The sequence below is a fragment of the Schistocerca piceifrons genome, chromosome 11 (genome assembly GCF_021461385.2).
Source record: "Schistocerca piceifrons isolate TAMUIC-IGC-003096 chromosome 11, iqSchPice1.1, whole genome shotgun sequence".
Taxonomy (NCBI): Eukaryota; Metazoa; Arthropoda; class Insecta; order Orthoptera; family Acrididae; genus Schistocerca; species Schistocerca piceifrons.
Genome location: NC_060148.1, coordinates 86,072,282 through 86,097,711, shown reverse-complemented (window position 1 = coordinate 86,097,711; position 25,430 = coordinate 86,072,282). Strand labels below are relative to the sequence as shown.

Here is a 25,430-nt window from a genome sequence, read left to right as displayed (position 1 = left end):
ACATTTAGCTTTCAACACCGCTGACTGAAGTGCTTTTTCCTCAAAGTCTTCCATAAGAAGATGAGCTACTATGGGAGGCAAAGGCTACCCATGCCAACACTGTCAGTCTGCTCAAAATATTGTTCATTAAATAAAAAGTACGTCGAGATAAGCACGTTTGAATAGACGTAAGACGTCCTCCTCCAACTTATTTCCTATAAGTTGTAATGAATCCACCAAGGGTGCTCATGTGAACAAAGAGACCACATCGAAACTCATTAAAATCTCAGCTCGTTCGAGGCGCAAAGTCTTCACCCATTGTATAAAATCTTCTGAGTTTTAAATGTGATGTTTGCATTTTCCTACCAGTGGGCTTAGAAGAGAAGCCAGATGTTTTGCCAGCTAATATGTTGGGGCTCCTATATTGCTCGCGATGGGGCGAAGAGGAACCCCTTCATTATGGATCTTAGGCAGCCCACAAAGTCGTGATGGAACTGGCGCTTTACTCTTAAGCTCTTTTTAAGATGTTCAGGAAACTGGCCGAGTTTGAGGAGCGCGGACATCTTCCATTGTACTGCATCAGTTGGATCCTTCTGGAGACTGTGATATGCTGAGTCCTGCAGTAAATCCGTTATCTTGCCAAAATAGAACGTTGCAGGCAAAAGAACAGTAGTGTTTCCCTTGTCAGCAGGTAAAACCACTATTTCTGAGTCTTCTCTTAAGGAACGGAGAGCTTTCCTTTTTTCGGTGTTGATGTTCTGCTTTGCTGTGGGCATCCAAATTATGGCGCTGCAAGCTTCTCACCTTATTTCTTCAGCAGTCTCACTCGGATGTTTCAAGCCACCTTGCTCAACAGCACTGATAAAATCCTTAATAGGCAAGGTCACCAAGAGAGTACATCAACGCTGAAAAAAGGAAAGCTCCCCGTTCCTGAGGATAAAAATAGACTTAAAAGTGAAATGTTTTGCTGATGTCGAAAACTTGAAATGCAATGTCGTGAGTGTCCTAGCAGGTATTAAAGAGAACAAATTTAAAAGCGCTTCCAACACTGGAATGAACATTTGCGCAAGTGTGTTAATGCTAATGGAGACTACCTTGAAGGAGATTAAAGTTGTATTTGAAAAACAATATAGTAAATGCTTTCTATAAGGAAATTCCAGTTACTTTTGTTCCCCCTCGTTTGTTACTGTAAGCATGTTTTACTAAATCTAGAAAATAAAATTTACAAAAGTACAGATAAAAAACTATGTATATGCACATTTTATATTCATATGTGATAAATACACGAATTAGAGATTTCAGTAACATAGGTTTTTAATTATGAGTAGCAGCAATGGGCTTGGAGAGGGGTGGAGAAGGTTTAAGGATAAACAAAGCAAAGATGAAGGTTATGAAGAGTAATAAAGACTATGAATGGCACAGTGTGAGGAAAAGCTTAATCCACAGCAAAATAAGGAAGTTTGCTGCCCTTTCAGGCAAAGGTTTAGGTTCCGGAAGCAGGAACACACTTCCAAATGGTGTGTTACTGGAACTACTTTCTTTCAATACTTTCCCATCACTGTTGCAGCCACACTCCCAAATGTTAACTGATAAACAAAATTGAACCGTACTTCAAACAGCAAACAAAACAGTGGATTGTAATTATAGAATATTGCTCAAAATTTAACAGGAGCTTTGACTCTGATGTGCTTTCCATCAAAGCTACCAATACAGTTTAGTAGATTCCTAGTTCCCAGTTAGGAATCAGCTTTTTTCTTCCAGGTGTATTAAATTGGTGTTGGTAAATATTCAGGCTGTAGATGTCCCCATTTTTCCTTTGATATTTCACCCACAATTCTTTGACTAGAAGTTTGTCCTCACAAAAAATAAAAGGAAAGCAAGATACTTATTCAGCTCTGTAAACACTTCAAAGGCGCCATGTTTGTTTATATCACTATGACGTTGAAGATATACCCAGCATCTTTTAGGCTTCTGTTAATTAATGTAAATTGACTAAAGCAAGAACATCTTCATTGTCCAAAGAAGACATAATATCATATTACTAATGCCTGATCACTTCTATTAGTGTCAAGTCACATGCCTACCATTCCATTGCCATGTATCTGACATGTCACGCAGCCTGTATCTTGTCACGCCATGCTGGTATGTGCCTTGAAAAAAAAGTGAGGAACTTAATCGTAGTATACCTCCATGGTCTGTGCATGCTAATATTCTATCAGAGAAGTGAAAGAATTCTCTTATTTAGGAAGCAAGTTTACGCGGAACGGTTGATGTGAGAAAGGTACCAGAAGTAGGCTTGGCATAGGCAAAGAAAGCGATTTTCAGTGACAGAGCTCTTTTGATATCAGATATTGATATGCAAGTGAGGAAATAGTTGCAAAACGTGTACATGTGACTTCTAAAGTATATGGAAGTGACATTAGAGGAGGAGAAACTGACTGCATTTAAAATGTGGTGCTGTCAGAAAAATTTTAAGTATTAAATGGACTGATAAAATATGATATGCAGGAAAAGTGAAAGAATACGTGAAGAAAGAAGTCTCTGCAAGCCTGTTAGTAGAAGGAACAGATCAGTGGAACACCTGCTGCATCTACCCCCCTCCTTCCCCCCCCCCCCCCCCCTTCTGCAAAAAAAAAAAAAAAAAAAAAAAACCATATTGAAGAGGAAGTTGGTTGCAATAGTTGCATAGGAATGCAGAGGTTAGCAGCAGATGTTAAAAGGTAGAGAACAGCTCATAGAATGGTTGGACCAACCTTTCAGGAGAAATTTAATAGATGAAGTCTGTCGAACTGAGAGGTTGACCCTTTGAAACTGTCAGCATCCCTGTAGAATATCAAAAATTAGCAGGCAAAGACCATGGAAATGAAGTAGAAATAAAGTGTCCTTGTTGCTTTAGGCATGGTGCCCACAGAGCTGATATCACAAGTGATGTGATGCGCCGCATGTCAGATACGTAGTATTGGTGTGGCATGCACGTGACTTGACAGTAATAAAAGTGATTCGGCATTAGTAATGTGTCAACTTGTCTTCTTTAGACGATGAATGTGTTCTGGCTTTAGTCAAGTTGTTGTTGTTGTTGTTGTTGTTGTTGTGGTCTTCAGTCCAGAGATTGGTTTGATGCAGCTCTCCATGCTACTCTCTGCTGTGCAAGCTTATTCATCTCCCAGTACCTACTGCAACCTACATCCTTCTGAATCTGTTTAGTGTATTCATCTCTTGGTCTCCCTCTACAATTTTTTCTCTACACGCTGCCCTCCAATACTAAATTGGTGATTCCTTGATGCCTCAGAAGATGCCCTACCAACCGGTCCCGCCACAAACTCCTCTCCAGGTCTTAATGTATCCCATGCTCTGAGGGGATAAGGATATTTATAAGGCAATCCAGCTGCCTACTTTCATAAATGCATTCATCTCCACTTTGAAGCAGTTTTTGTCAAAGACCAGTGACCATGCTAGGCGGTTAGCACACTGGACTCGCATTCAGGAGGAAGACGATTCAAAGCCTCGTACAGTCATCTACATAGGTTCCATGATTTCCCTGACTTGCTTAAGACAAATGCTAGAATGGTTTCACTGAAAAGTGCACGGTCAATTTCCTTTCCCATCTTTTTGCCCTCATAAGTTTCTGCTTCATCTCTAATGAACTTGTTGTAGACAGGACCTTATAAACTCTACAACCTTTCTTCCCTCTCACTCCCCTTCCCTCTCACTCCCCTTCCCTCTCACTCCCCTTCCCTCTCACTCCCCTTCCCTCTCACTCCCCTTCCCTCTCACTCCCCTTCCCTCTCACTCCCCTTCCCTCCTCCCTCCCAAACCCCCACCCCTACCCCCACCCCCATATCGGTGTTAATCACTGTGATAATTGATGAAAGAACAACAAACTGCACCTGCGAAAGTAGCTGCAAACCTGTATCACAAACTAAACCATGTAAACATACAACAGAAACAATAGTTATGCATGAAGTGGTGTTGAGAACTACTGTGTGTTCTCATGGCAGTTCGAAAAGAAGAAACACGAAAATAGGCCACGTGAAACAGTCTTAAGGTGTTGTCTGCCGAGGGTTCAGCAGTGGCACAGTAGAGCAGCTAAAAGGCAGTCAACAGGGTGTCTGGAAAGTAACTATGTGTTGAAAGAGATGAACAAATTCTACATTTACAAGGCTAATTTATTCAAATTAAAACCGTGCATACATAAAAGACAATTTCCTGGTTGACTGACTGACTCACTCACTTATCACTGCCCAGCCCAAACTATTAAGGATAGAATCTTGAAATTTACAGAGGGTGTTTATCTTATACTGTAGACTTTCTTTAAGAAGGTATTTACAGAGGGTGTTTATCTTATACTGTAGACTTTCTTTAAGAGGGTATTTTTCAAAATGCCCTGCCTGAGGGGGCAAAATAGAGGATGAAGGGTGTTTTGAAAATATGTTGCTATCAAGGCAATTTTGTGACTACACCTAAGAAAATTGGCATTTAATTTCTTTTCAGAAATAAATACGTGTTTTAAGCATTTATGAAAGTTTTATCCGTATGGTGGTGAAATAGTGGGTGAAAATTATTTTGAAAGTATATCATTATTAAAGAACGACTGAAGGATTTTTAAAGCTAAATCTATGAAAATTGGTGTTTGACTACCGAGTTACAAATGAAAAAAAAATTTGTAAATTCAACCCCTAATGGGGTGAAATAGATGACGAAATGTTTTACAAAAAATTTCACTATGAAAGTATTTTTAAAGTTGTATCTATTAAAATTCTAATTTGGCTTCTCGGTGAGAAAAAGAAAAATTAGAAATTCAGCCACTGACCTGATGAAATAGGGGATGAAAGTTTTTATGGAAATATTTCATTATGCAAGCATTTTTGAAGCTAAATAATTTGAAAATTTGTATATGGCTTCTCCATTAGAAAGAAGAAAATATGCGTTTCACTGTTTTTGTGAATTCAGCCCCTAAGGGGTGAAAGAAGGCCATCACCCAGCCCAAACTGCGAAGGATAGGACATGAAATTTGGAGACAAGTTGATTTTATACTGTAAGCATTGTTTAAAAAGCAATTGTAGAAAATTCCACTCATAAGGGGGAGAAATAAGGAATGAAAAGTTTTATGAAATTATTTCGTTATGAAAGTATTTTCAAAACTAAATTTATAAAAATTAGTATTTCACTTATCAGTTAAATATAAAGAAATACGTGTTAGGTGATGAAAATTTCTATCGAAATATCATCGCAAGAATGCAAAAGGTATGATTAACAGAAACCTTGGACTCCAGCCACTAGAATGGCTTTTTTGTCAGAATTAATTTCGGAAAATACAGTGTTTTTATGGCCTTAATTAGCTTGAAAAGTTTAAAAGGTATAGCACTTTGTGAACAACATAAAAAGCTGAATTGAAGAAGAAGAAGAAGAAGAAGAAATCCATAAGCTAGTTCTTATATAAGGAAGTGGATGCGCACCTTAAAATTCAGTGTAGGTGCCTGTGACATCGACTAATCATCTCTGACACCCACGTATATAATCCACAGTCTTCTGGAGCAAGTAACGTGGGATATTGCTGATAACATCTGGAATCCATGTTTCAGATTTTTCCAGTGAGTGAGGTTTCATCAGGTACACCTCACATTTTACTGAGACACATAAAAAGGAGTCACATGATGTAATTCCTGATTTCTTGTCTGCCACTTGTGAGGTCCACATCTTCCCAGCCAATTTCCTAGAAACTTATCAGCCTAGTACACATTTGTAAAGTGAGGTGGTGCATCATCTTGCATAAAAGTAGTGTCATCGATGTTATCCTGTGCAGATAATGTGGGCCAAACACAGTTTTTGACCATATGCAGGTAGCGTTCCTGTTCATTGTGTTTCTCGGGATACGTGGTCCAATAACCACACGTTCACTTTTGGGCGAGACTGCATCTCCTCCACTGTACAACTGGGATCCTGTTCTGCCCAGTAATGACAGTTGCATCATTTGATAAAACCTCCTTCATTGAGTATGGATTTGTTGCTGCAATCACAGACTTAAGGTGTCACTTGTCATACGTGATAATGCTTCCACATTTGGTAATTCAGTTCTTTAATCGAGATCTGATGTACCTCCTGAGTCGTCCTTCACGTGCTGCCCAGCTTGTCGATTTCAAATACCTGCGTGGAAATATTTCCCACAGAGTCACCACTTTATCGCCAGATCAAGATGAGGATGGATGGCCAGTTTTTCTCGTATCTTCGTCCGAGTCAGTAGTCATTACTTTCCTGTAACAGTTCTTCATGGTGTCTGGACAAATTGTGGAATTCCCTCCAGTCACAACACAGCACCATCTCTGCAGGAGGACGACGGATTTCCACACTTCTTAAAGCACAGCAGTCTGTGTTCACTATTGAACAGTGAAGTGGTTGGCCATCTCGTCAGTTGCTGTGTGCAGATCATCTCAGGGCAACCGTCTGTACTGTAGAAAAGAGGGGGGAGGATACAAATCAGAGGGGGATGGAACAAATGCCAAGCATGGAGCACAAGTGTGGCCCGGCATCCAAGTGTGTGCAGCTGTATTGGTGCCAGTATGGCAATATGACCTTGAAGCCAGCTGAGGTGTGCCCGGGAATTCAAACCTTACTTAATTACCTATATGTACACACTGTTTCCATTGTGATTCCATCTATCCCAAAACTTCGACAGCTACAGTAGAACTCAGTTTTTATGTTCCCGCATTTTACATTTTCCTGCTTTTTACATTCATTTTTGTGGGTCCCAACAGAAGTCGTACTCTCTCAATACAACGCTTTCCTGTCATTAACGATTCTTCATTATAACATTTCCCACATTTTAAAAAATCTTTGATGTTTAACATTGATTTTTCATACAGATTTATACTAGAAGTTCATCGTGTTCCTATTCAAAGTCAGCCTTGAAATAAAGTAGGAAACATGGCAGATGCAAAGTTATTAATCATTTAGCATAACATTAGTGCAGTAAGCAAGATTTTCATTGTAAGCATGTTGGGTCACAGACGCCTGTATTATAGGCTGCAGAGTATGCCGAAACACTGCCTTATCATAATCTGATAATAGTGAATGTAGTAGCAACCTTCTTTCTGCTCACTGAATTGTATTACAGTAGTTTTAATTTAATTTCACAGCTATTTATACAAATAAACACCACTTTTTATGATGGCTGTCTCTATGATAGGCCTTCATGAATCTTTGTTACTTCCATGTGAATTACATAATCCGTACTAGACACGCAGTCTTACGTTGGTACAACCTGATGTCACATGTAAACGTTCCTCTTTAAGATGCCCCTTAACATAATGACAATTTCTGTCCTCTTTCTCACCCAGGACAATACTGAGCCGAGTGATGTCTCTGTCAGCAATAAGCTGTACATTTCATGCCTATTGTTCTCTATTCATGAAGACGGCCAACTTTAGTGTTTTAGTGTTTTAATCAGTATTATGTTAATATCTTTTTAATTTGCTTTCATGAAAGACTATTGCTTCTGTGTTGTATTTACCATTGGACGTGATCGGAACATTTTGAGGCAGTACATTGGTAGTACGTCAGGTGGTGGTGATGCGTTTGATACTTTGCACAGGCCTACTGTGGAGAGACAAGTAGAGCTAATTGCTATTAAAAAGAAACAAAAACAATTATTTCAGTTTTTTTTAAACAGGCAAACTTTAAATTACTTCAATTTCGTATTTTGAATGGTATAAAGAGAATGACAGTAAGAGTAATTTATTAATTCTCACTTATTGTGCTTCCTATGCTCTCCTGTATTTTACACTTTCCTACATTTTATACTGAAATGTGTAAAATGTGCTTTTACTGTATTTTGTAATACCTAGTTACTCTAGAAACAAAAACAATCAATTATAGACAAAATAATTTAACTGTATAGATACAAAATTTACTTGCCAAGTGGCAGCAGAGCATACACATAAAAGACGGTTGTAATTGGCAAGCTTTCAGAGCCAGTGGTACCTTTAGGCAGAAGGGTTGAAGGGGAAGGAAGAGGGGTGAAGGAAAAGGACTGGAGAGATCTAGGAAAAGGGATAGATTTTGGGAAAGTCACCCAGAACTGCGGACCAGAGGAGACTTAACTGCACGGGATGAAAAGGAAAGACTGATTGTTGGGGATTGCATCGGATGAGATTTGAAAACGTGAGAGCTTAAAGATGGAGGACAAGGTAATATGCAGACAGAGATTACTGCTTGAACATCAGGCATGAGTTAATAAGAGTGAAAAGCTAAGTGCATTGTACGTAACATGGGTGGGGTGGTGAAAAATAGACAGGTAAGACAATGAAAGATGTTGGAAACTGAAATGGAGCGAAGCAAAGAGTAGTTACTATGAAGAAATTCTGAGATGCAAGAAATTAATGTAAATTAAGGCCAGGTGGATGGTGAGAACCAAAGACATGTTGTAGTGCTAGTTCTCACCTGCAGAGTTCTGAGAAACTGGTGTGTGGAGGAAGAATCCAGATGGCGCATGTGATGAAACAGGCACTGAGGTCATGACCGTCGTGGAGAGCATGCTCTGCAACAGTATATTGTGTGTTGCCAGTGTATACCCTCCGATAATTTGGTGGTAGTTAGGCTGAACAGTATTTACATAATATGTATTGCCAATTGCAGGGTTGGCATAGGTGATGGTAGGAGAGCGGATAGGGCAGTCCTTGCAGCAGGGACACTCACAGGGGTAGGAGCCATAGGATTGGGAGATGGGTGTAGAAGGAGCGTAGGGTCCGACAAGAATATTGTGGAGATTGGGAGTTCGACAGAAAGCTATTCTAGGTGTGGTGGGCAAAATTTCCCATGGAATGGATCTCATTTCAGGGCATGATTAGAGGAAGTCATGGCCTCGTCGAAGTAGCTGATTAATACATTCCAGACCAGGATAATTCTGAGTGACCAGTGGTGTGTTTCGAAGTTGTTTTTTGGAGGGATCAGCAGTACCAGGATTGGATGTGATGGCCCAGTAAATCTGCTTCATAACTAGGCTGGTGGGGTAATCGTGTGCAGTGCAGTTAAGGCTGAGGTGAGAATGGTGGTGCATTGTTGTAAAGAGTCTGCAAGGCAAAGGTCCCGAGTTCAAGTCTCAGTCCGGCACACAGTTTTGATCTGCCAGGAAGTTTCATATCAGCGCACACTCTGCTGCAGAGTGAAAATGTAATTCTGGAAACATCCCCCAGGCTGTGGCTAACCATGTCTTCATAATATCCTTTCTTTGAGGAGTGCTAGTCTTGCAAGGTTCGCAGGAGAGCTTCTGTAAAGTTTGGAAGGTAGGAGACGAGGTACTGGTGGAAGTAAAGCTGTGAGCACGGGGCGTGAGTCGTGCTTGGGTAGTTCAGTTGGTAGAGCACTTGCCTGTGAAAGGCAAAGGTCCCGAGTTCGAGTCTCGGTCCGGCACACAGTTTTAATCTGCCAGGAAGTTTCGTAAGTACTGTTGTTTGTTGGTAGGTTAAATGTGGATGGAAGTGTGTAGCCGACCTTCGGTGAGGACGAGATCGACATAAGGGAAAGTGACAGGGGATTCGGAATAGGAGCTTGTGAAATTTAATTGGTAGAAGGTATTCAGACATTTCAGGAATCTTGATGTTCGTCTTTTCCCTTTTTGTGTTTCTCTAGCCTTGTCTTTTTCAGCTGGAGATTTTGGTGTGTTCCAGATTGGCCGGATCATCCCTTTTTATTTTTGGGATCAGTCAACCGAGGCCATCTGCTATATTATTATAATACCTTTCACCATTTCTTTCCTTGAAGTGCACACTTTCCCCTTTTGGTTTTCCTCTTTTGTTTTCTCTTTCACTGTGGTTTCCAGTTATTTTATGCCTTTTGACTTTCCCTGACTCCTATTGAGAATGGTTTTAACCCAGTACCTGTTTGCACGAGGAAAAAGGGCAAGATGACCCTGTGTTTGGTCCCTTTACTCTCCAAACCAACCAACTAAACATAAGTGAGGGTTCGTACAGCTATTGTTTTGTAGAACTACAGCTGGGTATCTTTCCTGGCTTTACTCTACAAACTTGTAACAATAGTTCCACATATGGAAATAAATTTATTTAATTTTTGGTTGATGTTATGGTTATAAATATAAGTGATGTTGCATCTAGATATTTAGAATGTTTCAATTGCTCCAAGATTTTATTATTGAAGAATATTTTAAATGTTACTGGTCATCTGCCCTGAAATGCCATCACTTTCGTTTTATCTACCGACAATGTTAGGTTGTAATCAGAAGGTATCTGCAGCACCTTACAGACTCTGATCAGTAGGTCATCTCCATTCTCTGTAGTCATAGTTAGGTCATCTGCATGTAAAATTACATTTAGTCTAGTGTCACGATCTAAAAGTACTGTTTTTACACTGCAGGAAGTTACAGTAAAGAGACGAGAGTTCAGTAGGGAAACCTACATCTACATCAACATGGATACTATGCAAATCACACATAAGTGAGTGGCAGAGGGTTCCTTGAACCACCTTCACAATAATCCTCATTTTTCCAATCCTGTACAGTGTGCAAGCTCTGATTTCCCTTATTTTATTATGATGATCATTTCTCCCTATGTAGGTTGCCATCAACAAAATATTTTCACATTTGGAGGAGAAAGTTGGTGATTGAAACTTCCTAATAAGATTCCGCTACAGCAAAAAATGCCTTTGTTTCAATGGCATCCACCCCAAATCCTGTATCATTTCATTTGTACTCTGTCAGTCCTATCTGGTAAGGATCCCACAGCGTGTACTAGTATTCTAAAAGAGGATGTCAGTTGTAGTGCAGGCAGTCTCTTTCGTATATCTGTTACATTTTCTAAGTGTCCTGCCAGTAAAATGTAGTCTTGGTTAGCCTTCCCCACAACATTTTCTGTGTGTTCCTTCCAATTTAAGTGGTTCATAATTGTAATTCTTGGGTGTCTCGCTTTTTTTGGATTTTGAGAAAGCTTTCGATATTTGAATAGAAAAATGCTATGGAGTATCGTGGCTGAACAAGGTTATCCACCTCGCCTCATATATACTATTAATTCCAGTCATTATCTACTTAAAATTAATATTTTGGCTTATTTTATAACTAAAATAAGCACTGTCATGTAATACAATTACATAATGTTAAACCATTTCATTGGATTACACATCAACAGAATGTACCCTTTTTGACTCATTCCACATACCAGTGAAACCTCTCACTCGGTCCTATGGGTTAAAACAAATGTAAATAAATCATTTCAAACAACGGAAAATCCAGGGTGGAATGTAACTATATTATTATGGTGGTTTCAGTTGGCTGAGACAGCAGTCGCGCGCGCGTGTGTGTGTGTGTGTGTGTGTGTGTGTGTGTGTGTGTGTGTGTGTGTGTGTGTGTGTGTGTCTCTGTGTGTGTGTGTATTTTGACGAAGGCCAATGGCCGAAAGCTTTAATTGTGAAAGTCTTTTTCTTGTGCCTATCTACGACTCAGCATCTCCGCAATATAAATAAATATATCTAAAAACAAAGAAGATGTGACTTACCAAATGAAAGCGCTGGCAGGTTGATAGACACACAAACAAACACAAACATACACACAAAATTCTAGCTTTCGCAACCATCGGCTGCTTCGTCAGGAAAGAGGGAAGGAGAGGGAAAGACGAAGGATGTGGATTTTAAGGGAGAGGGTAAGGAGTCATTCCAATCCTGGGAGCGGAAAGACTTACCTTAGGGGGAAAAAAGGACTGGTATACACTCGCATACACACACATATCCATCCGTACATACACAGACACAAGCAGACATTTGTAAAGGCAAATGCCTGCTTGTGTCTGTGTATGTACGGATGGATATGTGTGTGTATGCGAGTGTATACCTGTCCTTTTTTCCCCCTAAGGTAAGTCTTTCCGCTCCCGGGATTGGAATGACTCCTTACCCTCTCCCTTAAAACCCACATCCTTTCGTCTTTCCCTCTCCTTCCCTCTTTCCTGACGAAGCAGCCGATAGTTGCGAAAGCTAGAATTTTGTGTGTATGTTTGTGTTTGTTTGTGTGTCTATCAACCTGCCAGCGCTTTCGTTTGGTAAGTCACATCTTTTTTGTTTTTAGATATATTTTTCCCACGTGGAATGTCTCCCTCTATTATATTCATATAAATAAATAACTTAGATTATCTAGAAGCTTTGCCATTTGAAAATAATTTATTATTGCTACAGTTTATTTTTGCACATCTAGATATAAAAACACATTTCAACAGTGTTATTAACAGAATCCATTCCAAACAGACCTCTACTCTCACAGGATAAAGATAACTGGTATGCTGTGAAAGGTATAAATGTAATCTGGAAATACTGAGCAAAGGGCACTCAATTATTGTAACTAAAAAATACAGCAGCCTTTTTTCTCAAATTAGTGGAATTGATCGTTTTCATTTTATAACTTAGATTATCTAGAAGCTTTGCCATTTGAAAATAATTTATTATTGCTACAGTTTATTTTTGCACATCTAGATATAAAAACACATTGCAACAGTGTTATTAACAGAATCCATTCCAAACAGACCTCTACTCTCACAGGATAAAGATAACTGGTATGCTGTGAAAGGTATAAATGTAATCTGGAAATACTGAGCAAAGGGCACTCAATTATTGTAACTAAAAAATACAGCAGCCTTTTTTCTCAAATTAGTGGAATTGATCGTTTTCATTTTATTATCCTACATAAGCACCAATAAATTGTTAATACAGAGCACAGTGTGCATTTGCATTAGCCCCTTCCCTTTGTTAATGTATATCCTTAGAGACTCCTTTCTCTCATAGTACATAGGAATATTATGAATGAGTGAATTAATTAATTCTGGGATGTTTCCTACAAATGTAAATCTGAGAGAGACACTAGATAAAGGAGAAGAATCTCATCATCCATTGCTACATATAGTTTTATACTCGGTGTTCTGCGTGTGCCAGGCTCAAACTGGAAATATTCGAAGTGCAGTCCCCAGTCATTTCTAAGATTTTCTGTCACTGAACTATTCCGTCGTTTTGGGCAGTCATTTGCTAACATGGAAAATTCCAAGTCTCAACATGGTGTGGAGTTCACACTGAAATTTAGGTCTTTCTACAGCTGGCTGTAGTTCTTTACAGAGCTAGGGAGAAAACAAATGCCTTCCACACGTGATGTGATCCTTTCTCAGGAACCACTCCAGTGTTCACACCAACCTTTAGGTTGAGGAGAGCTGTAATTTATATTTAGTCCTTGAGTAATGCCTTTTGTCTGTGGTTTCAAATATAAATATACAATATGAAGAATTTTATGTTGGCACTCAATGTACAACCTAGTGTTTGAATTTTACTACAGTTAACATCTCCAGTATAAAGATGCATGCCTATTTTCTTGCCACGACTATTATAGCTTTTTGCAGTATATTTACAGTTCAGTGAAGTTAATAAATCATAATAAATCATTATTTTTTTATTTTTTTATTGAAACTCGCATATTGTTTCAAAATATTTTGTGAGTGATGTTAACAACGTATAGCTCATTTTTTGTATGTGCTACATGTTTAATTTTGATTGTGTTTCTTTTGATGCTTCAGGTCCAGCCAGATTATGGAAAAATTCCCCGGCACTTCACGAGGAAATGTTCTTCAAAAACTGATACACGGTAAGCCGGAGACGGACCCGGAGACCTCGACACCCACTCTCAGTTGCGACATTCGACCCCAACAGATTATCTCAAAAAAGGACAGTGCCATAAATACAGATAAGAACAGATCACCACAAGGTGAACGGTGTGTATTCACCTGCAGTTCGTGTCGGCAGAAGTTTTCATCGAAATACCAGCTCATAAAGCATGTATTCATCCACATTGATGGTGCAGAGCCACCTTCACATGTTTGTAGATGTTGTGGTCACGTGTATAGAACTTGTGTCAGCCTGAGAAGACATTTGAGGGTACAGGAGAATGAATTAAGGCATTCTGCAGGGAAACCTTACAAATGTTATGACTGTGGCAAATCATTTGTTAAACCTAGTTATTTCAAGGCCCACGAACAATTACACTGTAGAGTCAAGTCACGCAAATGTCACATATGTGGCAAATCATTTTCAACTGCTAATTATCTGAGATATCATATTACTGAGCATTCTGGAGTGAAGCCATACAAATGTGAGATCTGTAGCAAATCCTTCTGCACAGCTGGACGCCTGAAGTGCCACAAATTTGTTCATTCTGGGATGAGGCCACATAAATGTGATGTTTGTGGCAGATTGTTTACTAGGGCTCAGCACCTGAAGGGCCATACCCTAATCCATTCTGGAGTGAAGCCACACAAGTGTAATGTTTGTGGCAAGTTCTTTCGTACAGCTACACAGCTGAAGACCCACGGAGCAGTACACTGTGTTGTAAAGCCACACAAATGTGAGCTTTGTGGCAAGTCATTTAGTACTGCTACCTGTCTAAAGTACCACGCACTGAATCATTCTGAAGTAACACCGCACAAATGTGATATATGTTCTAAATTCTTTGCTAGAGCTCAATATTTGAGGCGACACAAGTATTTGCATTGTGAGCTGAAACCGTACCAATGTGACGTGTGTTCTAAATGCTATGCTAGTGCCGAACGTCTCAAGAAACATAAAGAGGTGCACGACGCGAAGCGACACAAATGTGTTGTGTGTAGTAAATACTTTCGTACAGCTACCCAGTTGAAGATCCACAGAGCAGTACATTCTGATGTACGAGTAAAGCCTCACAAATGTGATGTTTGTGGCAAATCGTTTCTTACTGCCACCTATCTGAAGCAGCATACACAAGCCCATTCTGGGGTTAAGCCATACAGATGTGGTGTATGTAGTAAATCCTTTCGTACGAGTTCCAATCTGAGGCAACACGCAGCTGTACACTTTGATATCAAGCCGTACAAATGTGAGGTTTGTGGCAAATCGTTTGCTAGAGTTGACGGCGTGAAGACCCACGCACTAATCCATTCAGATGTGAAAGCGCACAAGTGTGACGTATGTAGTAAAACCTTTCGAACGATTTCCTGCCTGAAGCGACACACAGTAGTACATTCTCCTATTAAGCCACACAAATGTGAGGTTTGTGGCAGATTGTTTGCTAGGGCCTCCGATATGAGGGGCCACGCACTAATCCATGCTGAAGTGAAGCTACACAAGTGTGACGTGTGTAGCAAATCCTTTGCTAGGCGCATTCATCTCAAACAACATTTATTGGTGCATTGTGAGGTGAGGCCACACAAATGTGATTTGTGTCACAAAGCTTTCCGTACACCTGCCTGTCTGAAGAGACATTCATTGACACACACTGATATTAAGGAACACAAATGTGGTGTGTGTCATAAGTCCTTCGTTAAAGCTGCTTACCTCAAGAAGCATAAACTCGCACATCCTGAGCTGAAACTATTCAAATGATGTATTTGTGGCAAATTGTAGACTTGGAGGCTGACTGTGTAAAGGGCCACGCACACTGGAATTGGCCACGCAAATGAGTCGTTGACGGAAAGTCCTTTTATTGAAACTGGTACCCTCGGGACACTTCTTTGAAGCGTAGAGGGAAGCGATAATACAGGTGAGATGTTTGACGTCATATCCCACTGCCCTCTTCCATCACGAGATTTGACCAAAATGTCAGCTTTCTAATTGAGCTGTATTTGCGATGTTCTGAAAAAGCTCAAAATTTAGCGTGGACTTTGGTGCCAGACATTTTTAACAGTTTCTGCAATCAAACTGCCTCAAAATTTGGAAGGAAATCCAGAGAGATGCTGCTCATGTGTAAAGTACACCATGACAAGACACGATCAATACCTTCGTAGTGTGGTAGCTACATTAATGTTACCGACAATAGTGCCACTAAAGCAGAGTTACAGGGGTTGGACAGAAGGTATGGAAACAGTAAAATACAAAAGCATGTACTAGCCAAGCCTGCAGGTTGCACTATTGTATTCGACTGCAATGTTCTCAATATGTTGCAAGTGTCAGTCGTGGGCAAAACAATGTCTGTAGTAGTGATTGCATTACGTTGCAGCTAAGTGAATTTGCACATGGGAAAATTGTTGGTGTCCGCATGGTGGTTGTTTTCCTGACCAAAGTAGCCAAAGTGTTCGGATTTCAAGAGGCGCTATATGAAAGATTTATGCTGCATATCAGGAAAGCAGATAATTGTCAATTTGCTAAATCAGGAGGAGGGCGAAAGTGTACGAGGGGCGTTTGAAAAGTCCGTGCAAAAATAAAAACTACTTACGTGTTTGGGGTAAACCTTTTTTATTTTTCGACGTAGTCTCCTTTTAGACTTACACACTTCGTCAAACGCTGTTCTAATTTGTTGATCCCTTCCAAATAATAGGAATTGTCCAAGTCTGCAAAATAGCTATTAGTTGCTGCAATCACCTCCACGTTTGAATAAAATCTTTGTCCCACCAGCCATTTCTTCAAATTGGGGAACAAATAGAAGTTCAAGGGAGCCAAGTCTGGAGAATAGGTGGGATGTGAAATATGTTGGAATCCTATTTCCATTAATTTTGCGACCACAACTGCTGAGGTGTGTGCTGGTGCACTGTCGTGATGGAAAAGGACTTACTTGTGGTCCAATTGCCGGCGTTTTTCTTGCAGCTTGATTTTCAAAGGGGCCAGTAACGATGAATAATATGGACCTGTAATAGTTTTACCCTTTTCCAGATAGTCAATGAGGATTATCCCTTGTGAATCCGAACAGACAGTCGCTATAACCTTTCCGGCCGAAGGACTGGTCTCCACCATTTTTAGTGCAGATTCTCCATTGGTAACCCATTGTTTAGATTGTTGTTTGGTCTCAGGAGTATAGTAATGTATCCAGGTTTCATCCACAATGACGAAAAGATGCTTTAATTCCTGCAGATCCTTCCTGAACAGCTGCAAACCATCCTCGCAACACTTTACACGATTCGCTTTTTGGTCAAGCGTGAGCAATCGTGGAACCCATCTTGCGGATAACTCTCTCATGTCCAAATGTTTATGCAAAATATTATGTACCCATTCATTCGAGATGCCCACAGCACTAGCAATCTCATGCACCTTAACTCATCTATCATCCATCGCCGTATCGTGGACTTTATCAATGATTTTTGGAGTCGTAACCTCCACAGGGCATCCAGAATGTTCAGAATCACGTGTGCCCTTATGGCCACTCTGAAAATTTTGAAACAACTTATAAACGGTTCTAATCGAAGGTGGAGAGTCACCGTAATGTTTATCAAGCTTCTCTTTAGTTTCCTGAGGCGTTTTGCCTTTCATAAAGTAATGTTTAATCCCACACGAAATTCTTTTTCATCTATTTTTTGACAATCGCTTGACTTCCTTGATTTACACCAATGCCAAAACTATAGACCAATATGGCTGAAACTTGGTGTGCGTTTTTTCCAAAGATTCTACTAACTAAACATTACCTCGATACGCTCTGGTGGTGCCACCTCTCGGACCTTTTTTTTTTGTTCCTTGGGACCAAATTAAGGAGAAGTCTCCATGGTCATGGAACGAGTCAATACATGAAATTATAACACGATATTAGAAACAGATAAAATGAAATATAAAAAAAACATATTCAGGTGACAAGTCGTAAGTTTAAATAAAGAAAATCAACAATGTAACAGCCGGCCGCGGAGGTCTAGCGGTTCAGGCGCTCAGTCCGGAACCGCACAACTGCTACGGTCGCAGGTTCGAATCCTGCCTCGGGCATGGATGTGTGTGATGTCCTTAGGTTAGTTAGGTTTAAGTAGTTCCAAGTTCTAGGGGACTGATGACCACAGATGTTAAGTCCCATAGTGCTCAGAGCCATTTGAACCATTTTGAACAATGTAACACTGAAATTTGCTTAATTTTTTAACTCTTCCAGGAGCTCCTCGACAGAATAGGAGTGAGCCATGAGGAAACTCTTCAGTTTAGACTTAAAAGAGTTTGGGCTACTGCTAAGATTTTTGAGTTCTTGTGGTAGCTTATTGAAACTGATGCAGCAGAATATTGCACTCCTTTCTGCACAAGAGTCAAGGAAGTGCATTCCACATGCAGATTGGATTTCTGCCTAGTATTAACTGAGTGAAAGCTGCTAACTCTTGGGAATAGGCTAATATTGCTAACAACAAACGACATTAAAGAAAATATATACTGCGAGGGCAATGTCAGAATTCCCAGACTATTGAATAGGGGTCAACAAGAGGTTCTCGAACTTACACCACATATAGCTCGAACAGCCCGTTTTTGGGCCAAAAATACCCTTTTTGAATCAGAAGAATTACCCCAAAAAATAATACCATAAGACATAAGCGTATGAAAATACGCGAAGTAGACTACTTTTCGTGTTGAACTGTCACTTATTTCAGATACTGTTCTAATGGTAAATAAAGCAGCATTTAGTTTCTGAACAAGATCCTGGACATGGGCTTTCCACAACAGCTTACTATCTATCTGAACACCTAAGAACTTGAACTGTTCTGTCTCGCTTATAATATGCCCATTTTGTCTGATCAAAATATCGGTTCTTGTTGAATTGTGAGTTAGAAACTGTAAAAACTGAGTCTTACTTTGATTTAGCATCAAATTATTTTCCTCAAGCCACGAACTTATTTCATGAACTACATTATTTGATAATGTTTCAATATTACACACAAGATCCTTCACTACCAAGCTGGTGTCATCAGCAAACAAATATTTTTGAATCACCTGTAGTACTAGAAGGCATATCATTTATATAAATAAGAAACAGCAGTGGCCCCAGCACCGACCCTTGGGGAACGCCCCACTTTAACAGTGCCCCATTGGGACTGAACATCACTACCACTCTCAATATTGCGGAGAATTACCTTCTGCTTTCTGTTCTTAAAGTAAGAGGCGAACCAATTGTAAGCTACTCCCCTTACTTCATAATGGTCCAACTTCTGCAGTAATATTTTGTGGTCAACACAGTCAAAAGCCTTCGTTAAATCAAAGAAAACACCTAGCGTTCGCAACCTTTTATTTAATCCGTCCAAAACCTCACAGAGAAAAGAGAATATAGCATTTTCAGTTGTTAAACCATTTCTAACACCAGACTGAACATTTGACAGCAAATTATGTGAATTTAAATGCTCCAGTAACCGTGTATATACGACCTTCTCGATAACTTTAGCAAACACCGATGGCATCGAAATAGGTCTAAAATTGTCAACATTATCAATGTCTCCCTTTTTATAAAGTGGCTTCACTACCGAGTACTTTAATCGGTCAGGAAACCGACCACTCCTAAAGGAAAAGTTACAGATATGGCTAAGTACTGGGCTAACATACATAGAACAATACTTCAGTATTCTGCTAGATACCCCGTCATATCCATGAGAGTTCTTGGTATTTAGTGCTTTAATTATTAACTCAATCTCCCTCTTGTCAGTATCATGGGGGAGAATTTCAGGTAACAGTCTCGGAACACTTTTTTCTACGAGCACTATATGATTCCCTGTTGGGACTAGGTTTCTATTTAGTTCTCCTGCTATATTCAGAAAGTGATTATTAAATACTGTACACATATGTTACTTATCAGTAACACAGACATTCCCACTACGCACTGATTCTATATCCTCGACCTGTCTCTGCAGACCAGCCACTTCCTTTATGACTGACCGTGTGGTTTTAACTTTATCCTGAGACTTCGCTATTCTATCTGCATACCACATACTTTTTGCCTTCCTAATAACTTTTTTAAGCACCTTACAATACAGTTTGTAATGGGCTGCTGCATTTAGATTTTGACTGTTTCTAACGTTTTGATATAATTGCCACTTTGTTCTACAAGATATTCTTATCCCTCTAGTCAGCCACCCAGGCTGCCTGTTTGTGCTAGTGCCCTGTTTTGAACGTTCTAACGGAAAGCAACTTTCAAAGAGCATGAGAAAAGTCTCGAGAAAAGCATTATATTTATCGTCTACTGTATCAGCGCTATAAACATCTTGCCACTCTTGTTCCTTGATAAGGTTTACAGAGGTCTCTACAGCTACTGGATCAGCTTTCCTAAACAGCTGATGACTATATTTAACACGTGTTGCAGCACAAAAATCTTTTAGAGTTAAAATTTGTGCATCATGATCTGAAAGGCCATTCACCTTTTTGCTAACAGAATGCCCTTCTAGTGATGAGGAATGAACAAAAATGTTGTCTTTGCATGAACTTTTCAAACGCCCCTCATATGTCAAGTGTACATAACAGACATTCACCAAAGAGGACTGTGACGAAAATTAAGAGACGACAGCTGCAAAAAGCACCGCAGAACTGAATGTTGCACTTGTGAACACTGTCAGTGACAAAACAATGTAAAGGGAGCTCCCAAAACAGGGAATTGCATGGCAAGCTGGATGCAAATGTCCATAACAGGAAAAAAACGTGGTGCCGGAGCCATAAAACTTGGGATATGCAGCAAAGGAATGAAGTAATTTGCTTTGGTGAGTCTTTCACACTGTTTCCAATTTCTGTTAAAGTTTAAATCCCAAAGAGCAAAATGTGTAGGGGGTTTGCTAATGATTTGAGCAGCTATACTGCAGTATTCGATGGGCCTCACAAGTGATTTGCAAGGTCGCGTGACTGCCGCAAGGTCGCGTGACTGCCGAGATTTATTTTACCATTTTGGCTAATCAGGTGCATCTCGTGGTACAGTGTTTGTTTCCTAATTGCGATGCTGTGTTGAGAGACGGCAGGACCCCTCTTCACACAGCTTGCATCGTCCAGGACTAGTTTTGTGAGCACGAGGATGAATTGTCGCATCTCTACTCACCACCACAGTGACCGGATCTCGATATGGCATATCCTTTGTGGTCTGCTTTGGAAAGAAGGGTGCGTGATCACTGTCTGCCTCTACCGTCAGGGCGACTGGTATAAGATTATCTGTAAAATCATACAGGACCTGGATTTATTCGTTCAGATATGACTGGAATATGTTTTGAATGCCCACAGTTTTCCTACAGCTTATTAGGCGTGGAAATGTGTGTTGTGTTTGTGGTGTTTCCATATTTCTGTCCACCTCCTGTGTGTAAAAGACAAGTGAAACATCAGCTACACTATGTGATCAGAAGTCTACGGACGCCTGGCTGAAAATGACTTAAAAAGTTTGTGGAACTCTCCATCGGTAACGCTGGAATTCAGTATGATGTTGGCCCACCCTTAGCCTTGATGACAGCTTCCACTCGCAGGAAGGTTTCATGGGGAATGGCAGCCTATTCTTCACGAAGTGCTGCACAGTGGAGTGGTATTAATGTCAATGTTCCAAAACATCCCTAAGGTATTTGTACGATTCTGGTTATGACTCTGTGCAGGCCAGTCCATTACAGGGATGTTATTCTCGTGTAACCACTCAGCCACAGGCCGTGCATTATGAACAGGTTGCTCGATCGTGTCGAAAGATGCAGTCGCCGTCCCCCGAATTGCTCTTCAACCGTGGGAAGCGGGAAGGTGCTTAAAACATCAATGTAGGCCTGTGCTGTGATAGTGCCACGCAAAACAATGAGGAGTGCAAGCTCCCACCATGAAAAACACGACCACCCCGTAACACCACTGCTTCCGAATTTTACTGTAGCCACTACTCACGCTGGCAGATGAAATTCACCGGGCATTCGCCATACACACACCCTGCCGTCGGATTGCCACATTGTGTATCATGATTCGTTACTCCACACAATGTTTTTTCCACTGTTCAATTGTCCAATGTTTACACTCCTTACACCGAGCGAGGCATTGTTTAGCCTTTATCCGGCGTAATGCGTGGCTTATGAGCAGCCACTTGACCGAGAAATCCAAGTTTTCTCACCTCCCTCCTAACTGTCATAGTACTTGCAATGGATCCTTATTCAGTTTGGAATTCCTTTGTGATGGTCTGGATAGATGTCTGCCTATTACCCATTACAACCCTCTTTAACAGTCAATGGTCTCTGTCAGTAAACAGATGAGGTTGGCCTGAATGCTTTTGTGCTGTACATGTCCCTTCACGTTTCCACTTTACTGTCACATCGGAAATGGTGAACCTAGGGATGATGTTAAGGAGTGCAAAAATCTTGGGTACAGATGTATGACACAAGTGACACCCAATCACCTGACCAGGTTCAAAGTCCGCGAGTTCCGGAGTACCCCATTCTGCTCTCTCACAATGTCAAATGACTACTGAGGTCTCTGATAGGGGGTACCTAGCAGTAGGTGACAGCACAATACACCTAATATGAAAAACGTATGTTTTTGGGGGTGTGCAGATACTTTTGATCACACAGTGTATAAATGACAGACATAAGGTGCTGCGTTACAACATGATCAGGAGCCAGACTACAATCAAGGGTGCCACTGCAGCTTTTCTTAGAATGATGATAATCACAGATTTTTTAAATTCCTTCGCCAAAAAAGATAAAGTAAATTTTCCAGATTTTGAATCAAGAGCAGCTGCCAACATGAGTAACTTAGCAGTAGATATCTTCGGTGAAGCAAAGCAGCTGAAATTGCTTAACAAAAGCAAGTCTTCTGGTCCAGATAGTACATCAGTTAGCTACTTTTAAGACTATGCTGAAATATTAGCTGCATTCTGTGGTATACACCACTTCTAACAAACACCGAACAACGCGCTCCAGTACGCGGCTGCCAAATACATCGCTGGCTGCACTTCTCTGGGCGGCCCGCTGCTTCCATCGCTGGCCGTTTTCACACACACGCTCCCTTACGTGGCCAAGAAATACATCGCTGGCCGCACTTCTCCGGGCGGCTCGCGGCTACCATCGCTGGCTGCCTTCGCACGCGTGCGTTTGTTAGCACACAGCAATTGGTTACGCCAGGAAACATTGTGATTGGTTTTCCCTGGAAAACAGCGACCCCAGCCGACGGCTCCATTAACTAGCAAGCCTTATATAAACCCGGCCGCCGCCACAAACGACAGTTCTCATCGGGAAGTACAGTACACCGTGTTCCAGCTGCTTGTGGATGACTCGCTGCACCACTCGAGGTTACCTGGCTGCTCGGCGGAAAATCTTGCGACTTCACTTGGAGAGACTGAACTTCACTGGACTTGGGAATAATTACGGAACGTGCACCCCACCATGCACATTCGGACATTGGTATAACCAAACTTTAATTCTGCATTACTTCTGAGTGTGAGCCTGGGTAGGTGCTTGGCTAACATAATGTTTAAAAAGTGATTTGTGATTTAATAAACCAGACTGAAGAGGTTATCGTGTTATTCCTGGTTATAACACAATCTTGACAAAAATTCTTACACCCGCTTGGTCAATGAAAGATCTGTACCTCAAGACTTGAAAATTGCACAAGCCACACCAGTACTCAAGAAAGGAAATTGAAGTAATCTGCTAAGCTGCAGGCCCACATCACTGACACTGATTTACAGTATTATTTTAGAACTGTTGTCAAAAGTTATGAATTACCTCGAAGAAAATGATTTGTTCACACACAGCTAGCAGGGATCTAGGAAATATCATTTCTGTGGAACACAACTAGCTCTTTATTCACGCGAAATAATGAGTGTCATCGACGGGGGATCTCAAATTAATTGTATATCTGTAGATTTTCAGAGAGCTTTTCACACCATTGCTCACAATCAACTTCAAACCAAATTGTGTTTCTGTGGAGTATTGTCTCAGTGTGCAACTACATTTGTGATTTCATGTCAAAAAAGTCGCAATTAATAGTAAATGATGAAAAATAATAGTGTCAAACCTGACATTCTTCACTGAAGTGTTACAGGTGCTCTGCTGCTCCCAATCTACACAAATGATTTAGTAGACAATCTGAGCAGCGCTCCTAGATTGTTTGCAGATAATGCTATCGTTTCCCATCTAGTAAAATCAGAAGGTTACAACTGATTGCAAAGTGATTTAGACAAGATACCTGCGTGGAGCAAAAAGTGGCAGTTGACTCTAAATAATGAAAAATGTGTGGTTATCCACTTGCGGACAAAAAGGAGTATGCTAAATTTCGGTTACACAATAAATCACGCAAATCTAAACACTGTCTGTTCAACTAAATACATAGGAATTACTGCTATGAACAACATAAAATGGAAGATCAGTTACATAGATAACATTGTGGGCAGGTGAACCAAAGAGTGTGTTTTATTGGCAGAACACTTAGTGTGCAACAGGTGTGCTGAAGAGAGTGCCTGCACTATGCTTATCTTTCCTCTTCTGGAGTCCTGCTGGTTGATACAGGATGCTTACCAGATAGCACTGACAGAGGACATCATAAATTCCAAAGGAGAGCTGCTTATTTTGTGTTATCGTGAAATAAGGGAGAAGGGAAGTGTCACGGGTATGATACTCAAGTTGGGGTGGCAGTCATTGAATGGAAGGCAATTCTTATTGTGGAGAGATCTTTTCAAAGAATTTCAATCACCAATTTTCTCTTCCAAATGCAAAATATTTTTTTGATGCCCACCAGCACAGGGAGAAATGGTCATAGTGATAAAATAAGAGGAATCAGAGCTCACACGGGAATATTTATTTATTCGTTTTACCTACATTTTTCCTGAGTGTGGAACAGTAGAGAAATTGTCTGAAGGTGGTGCAATGAACCCTCCACCAAGCATTTAAATGTAAATCACAGATTAGTTGTGTAGACGTACTTCCGATGTGTATTTATATTGTCTGAGAAACAAAATAGTCCATTGTCACACATGTAATGCTCTCTCGCTCACTACATGCAAGTTTATGTCTTCGTGGACTGCTGAAAGAGCTGATATTTTTGTGTTTCATATAAAACTACATTTTATTTTTATGGTTATAAAATATGAAACAAAAAACTAACCAATTTTTTAAAAACTGACTGATGTACAAAGATGTTCTTTGAAATAAACAAATTCCTCCAGCTGTCCATGAAGTTACTCATGACATTCCGTAATGTTTCCCTTGGACATGTTCCATTTCCTCGTGGACTACTACTTTCCTTGCGTGTCTTGTTCATAATGCATTAATCTGATATATTTTACACTTGTTACAACCACATGAAAAAAACTTTTACGTTGTTAGATCTGCAGAATGTGTGTGCCATGGAATGCCTCCATTTTAACAGCTCACTTGAACTGCTTGTGCCTGATGTATTGGCAGTTGCTTTCTGCTGTTGGAAAGGTTTTGTTTCTTATGTACTGTGGAAGTTGTGTAGTAAAAGTTTTAGCCTGGGTACCTCAGTCACCATATTGCTGTCTCTTACATGCAAAATGAATTTGGGTTTACACACTATTTTCGTTCTTCCAGGCTTCTATGGTGTTTTTTGATGAAGTCTGTTCAAAGTTTTCAACTCACATTAACCACATATGCAGACGGCATTGACTGATAGTGACAAATGTTAAAATGATACTGGAAAACACAATGCATGTTCTGTTAAAAAAATTGTATTTGATAAAACACATCAACAGCATCTACATGGCAATGTGCAGTCTACTATTCCATTGCCCCCACATCGTAGTTGTTGAATGTGGTATCAGTGGCACCTCCCACTATTAC

At 40.3% G+C, this 25,430-nt stretch overlaps 1 protein-coding gene across 1 annotated transcript in view; it reads left to right on the top strand.

The window, feature by feature from the left end:
- Positions 1-25,430, top strand: part of LOC124719730 — a 149,452-nt gene that overhangs the window by 97,125 nt on the left and 26,897 nt on the right. The window contains exon 10 of the mRNA XM_047244932.1: positions 13,527-13,594. Coding sequence (XP_047100888.1) covers positions 13,527-13,594 — 68 coding nt within the window. The remainder of the gene's footprint in view (positions 1-13,526; positions 13,595-25,430) is intronic.